This window comes from Haliotis rubra, unplaced genomic scaffold, assembly GCF_003918875.1.
Source record: "Haliotis rubra isolate DU_JTF1 unplaced genomic scaffold, ASM391887v1 Scf516, whole genome shotgun sequence".
Taxonomy (NCBI): domain Eukaryota; kingdom Metazoa; phylum Mollusca; class Gastropoda; order Lepetellida; family Haliotidae; genus Haliotis; species Haliotis rubra.
In genome coordinates, this window is record NW_025767209.1 from 583,271 (window position 1) to 587,989 (window position 4,719).

General features: G+C 41.1%; 1 protein-coding gene across 1 annotated transcript; it reads left to right on the forward strand.

Annotated features, from left to right (window-relative positions):
* Nucleotides 1-250: 250 nt before the first annotated feature.
* LOC124292401 (perlucin-like) lies at nt 251-4,042 on the forward strand. The gene is given in 5 exon segments (XM_046729483.1): nt 251-334; nt 1,809-1,888; nt 2,124-2,217; nt 3,749-3,789; nt 3,791-4,042. Coding segments are annotated over 5 exon segments (453 nt in total). The 5' UTR covers nt 251-279; the 3' UTR covers nt 3,974-4,042.
* Nucleotides 4,043-4,719: the final 677 nt, after the last annotated feature.

Consider the following 4,719-nt stretch of genomic DNA (forward strand, 5'->3'; position numbering starts at 1 on the left):
CAGTTCAGCACTTTCCTCTCGGTATCACGGTGTTGGTGCACTCACAGTGAGAACTCCATACGCTGCACATCATGAAATCTCTTCTCCACTTAGATTACGTTGCGATTGCTGTCACTTTCCTACAATAGATATTTCAAATATCACGCGAGCTTCGTGCACGTTTCTTCAACAGCTGCATTTGTTCCGGACCTACCAGCATCTGTAGCAAGACATAAGAGCTGAGTTGTCAGTCCTCCTGCACACACGGCGTTTTGTGCTGCTGAGTTGAAGTCAACTGTCATGCACGTCGAGGTCCTGTCTGCCCTGCTCTGCCTTGTGGCCACTGCGTATGCAGGTAACTATTTTCTTAATAACATACACTATCAATATATATCGTAACCACGTAAATTCTCAATGACCATGACATCCACGTTGAGTGTATTACAGTCACTGCCAGACTATTTAATTAAAAAACCTTCCACAAGTATTAGTACATTATCAGCCAGCTCTGAAAATGAGCCTTGACAATCAAGGTAGCAAGATTAAAGACAAAATATGGAAAATATGTTTTCCCAAACCTCCTGACCAAGGCATTATTAGGAAGTGATCGTCATTGATCTTTCTGCTGAAAAAATTACAATAATGGGAATGTATAGAGGATACTAACCGACCTTCAGTGTAATACCATTTTTCTTAAACGAGTTAATGGAAAGCGAGTTTGATACTAAATCTTTCACGAGTTTAATGAAAATGGTATTTCACGGAAGCGAGTTTAGTATTCTGTCTATTACTCTCCAACATAAATTGATAGAGTGAGTGAATGAGTATGATTTTACGCCGCTTTTAGCAATATTCAAGCAATATCACGGTGGGGGATACCAGAAATGGGCTTCACATATTGTGCCCATGTGGGGAATTGAACCCGGGTCTTCAGCGTGACGAGAGAACGCTTTAACCATCAGGATACCCCACTGCCCCATAAACTGATAGAAACTACCTAAGGTGTGATGACTCTCAGCTTTCCGGTAGTCAAGCAAGGTCTAATACCACTGTGACAGAGGTATTAGCATTGCGACGTCATAACTGTAAACCATTATAACGTCATACGTCTAGCGGTATTACACTAGTGTAATATCCCGGTAAAAATATTACACTGCAGTATCTTCCACGGGCGAGTAATAAAATATGAATCTTGGTCAGAAGTTGCAAGTAGGACATCCTAAATGCTATTTGGCATACATCCAAACCTGACGCATTAGGGAACCACATTAGGTCCTATACTATCCCCCGCAATACGTTCCCGGTGTCATTAGGTCTGCTGACCCGTGAAGATCCGGGGTAGAATAGGTCTTCAGCAACCCATTCTTGTCATAAAAGGCGACTATGCTTGTCGTAAAAGGCGGCTAACGGGATCGAGTGGTCAGGCTCATTGACTTGGTTGAACTTGGTTGACACATGTCAGCGGTTCCCAATTGCGCAGATCGATGCTCACGCTGTTCATCACTGGATTGTCTGATCCAGACTCGATTATTTACAGACCGCCGACATATAGCTGGAATAAAACTAAACTCACTCACTCACTAGGTCTGCTGATTCAGAGATGATTATGACATAGTCCGAATCGTACAATCTACTGTCAAAGTTCTATTTTTTACACATGGAAAGTGTTTTCTGGCATATGTTTTCATCCATTCGTAAATAAACCTAAAACCTCAAAGGGTTCAATTCTTTGTTATTACATACAAGGAACTTCATGAGAGAAAGCTGTCCTGCATCAGACACAAAACACCAATGTTTCTGTTTCAAAACATGTACTTCTTTGTTATCAGGATGCCCGCTGGGATTTTATCAACACACAAAGTCCTGCTACTGGTTGTCGAACGTGAAAAGTTCGTTTCCTGAAGCAGTTGTAAGTGTTTTTGGCATGGTTTTCTTTTCACATCTAAACATACACTTAAAGGAATTGGAACCTTGAAACACGGCATCGTACTTCAGTGTCAAGTAACTAGCATGACCAAACGTTGAAACATTCTTGCCACCTGTAAATAGTCAGGCTAGAATTGTGATGTAACAGAATTAGTTGTCACTGCGGAGTTGAACTGCTTCACCTGTTTTCTGTTTGGATAATGGAGTGTACTTTTCAGTCCTACTGTCGATACTTGGAGAGCCACCTTGTGACGATAGAAAACAGAGATGAAGATTCGTTCCTGAAGGGTTATGCTCTCCGTCATGGTACAGGTGAGATTTCATTTTGACATTGTGCCTTCTTTGATGGGCATTTTTGAAGTTGAGTTTATGACGAATAATGACACTTTTTATGGATATACAACTATGCTTTGAAAGGAGACGTTTTGACATAGATTTTAATGTATTTGTCAAGCATACATGGGAAATAAATAGAGAAAATACATACATCAGTTGTTATTAGAATAGATCGGGGATGGCTTGCAGGGCTCCAGATTAAGGGCCATATCGGCGTATGTACGGGTAAAAAATATGCACGAAAACGTAGCAGATACGCACCACAGCAATGGTGTACGGTCTTAGAGAATCATTTACAGACGTATTTATCTGAAAAAAAAGTATTGTTTTGATGTTTATTGACCTGTTTAGAGTAGCAATGTTGTGGTACATATGTGAAACGAAACACAAGATTACTGATAGTCCATTAACTTGCATTCAGTACTGTAAATATACACTTAAGGTTTTCCAACAATCAGTACTGAACAAATAAGGTGTACGTACTCCTGATGTTGAACAATTATCTGGAGCCCTGGTTTGTTTATACAATAAATGAGGTTGATGTACATGGGAGATTGAGAAAGTTGATTGGAAGCCAGTTAGGTGGCATACAAGGATTTAATTAGAACTTATACAAAGGAAGCCAGGTGGATGTTTTGACAATGGATATGGTTGCTTGTGTGACATGTTGCGTATAGTGGTATGGAAATAGATGATGTGCACAAGAAATATAATCATGAATTACAGATGGTCACTTTATCAAGTGAATGATATTCGTCATGATATATACACTCCCAAAAAAGAAACGCATCATGAAATAGCAAATTTCATGTAGCAATGAAACATCACAACAAAACGCACCATCCGTAAAATACCCGTATGTAACAGCATGATTTTCAATTTCGGCGTGTAGTGTCACAGGATACACAATTCACATGCAATGCACGTGGAAGTTGGGGATCAATCAGAAAGTCTCAATGATGGGTATAAAAGGTTGATCGCTGTCTGTCGATTATTCACTGCATTTGGAATATTGTTGACGAACGCAAAATGCCACGTCTAAGTGAAGCCAACCATCATATCGCCATTGGTTTGCTTGAAGCTGGCCAGTCTCAATGTGCAGGTGCCCGACGCATGAATGTTCACCAACGCACCATTTCACGCCTCTGGGAGAGACTCCCTTCCTCAACCGACACAGGGGCGCAACCCACGGCAAACAAGTTGGTGGACCAAATATACCCCCGGGTCCACACGGGAGGTTGAAGAGCTCTTAGCGTTACCCAGCACCAACCACGAGGAGGTGGCTCTTCACGGGTGCCACGAAATTGAAACATTCACACTAATTACAACTGCTTAATACACTTGTAAATTTATTTAATTAAACAAGAAACAGAAAAAAACTGTCGAATTTTATCAGTGTCATGTTTTCGATGTTGCTGAGCATACCACTGCCAAAGGTTTAATAATGATTTAAACCACCTATTTCTTCGTATTGATATTGGATTACATTAGCTGTTGCCTTTTGCAGCTCCAGGGTACTGGCTTGGTGCCACTGACCTGAACATAGAGGGGGAGATGGCTGTGGGAAGGCCAACGTCGCATGTCTTTCACAAACTGGTCCTGGAGAAGTCCTGGTAATTCGCGTGGTCAAGAACACTGTCTGGAACTGGTGAAATCCGAAGGAAAATATGTTTGGAATGATTACCAATGTGACATTCCATTACATTTTATTTGTGAAAAGGAGGTAAAATGATTATTCACACACCAACAGATTGCATGTAATGCTGCACTATTCGGTGAAGTAAAGTGCCTAGCACATTTGCCTTGTGATGTTGTTTTTTTTTTTGTTGTTGAGTTTATTCACGCATCTGTGTATCTAAATCCTAGTTGGTGTTTGGGACCCGTGAAGATCCGGGGTAGAATAGGTCTTCAGCAACCCATGTGCTTGCCATAAAAAAGGCGACTTTCTTGTCGTAAGAGGCGACTAACGGGATCGGGTGGTCAGGCTCTCTGACTTGGTTGACACATGTCATCGGTTCCCAATTGCGCAGATCGATGCTCATGCTGTTGATCACTGGATTGTCTGGTCCAGACTCGATTATTTACAGACCGCCGCCATATAGCTGGAATATTGCTGAGTGCGGCGTAAAACTAAACTCACTCACCCAGTTGGTGTTTGGCAGGTGAGTGAATATGGCCTTCGTCGCCTACAACAGCAATATCCGTTAACTAGGCTTCCCTCCTTTAACCTATGTAGGGTATCGAATCTTTGATTTTCGTGTGTTGTGTTTTTCATTTGGTTTGTTCTTTCAGACGTTTTCAGAAGTTCGTGTACCTAAAACGCATGTGTAAATTGACGAAACAAGGTAAAACGTGTAACATAACAATTACAGGTGATTGGAATCCAGAGAACATTATTTCATTATATTCAATTGCAAAGTTAAGTAAACCCACTCGTAGTTTGTAGAAGCTGATGTTTGATCTCAAACCTAACCCTTT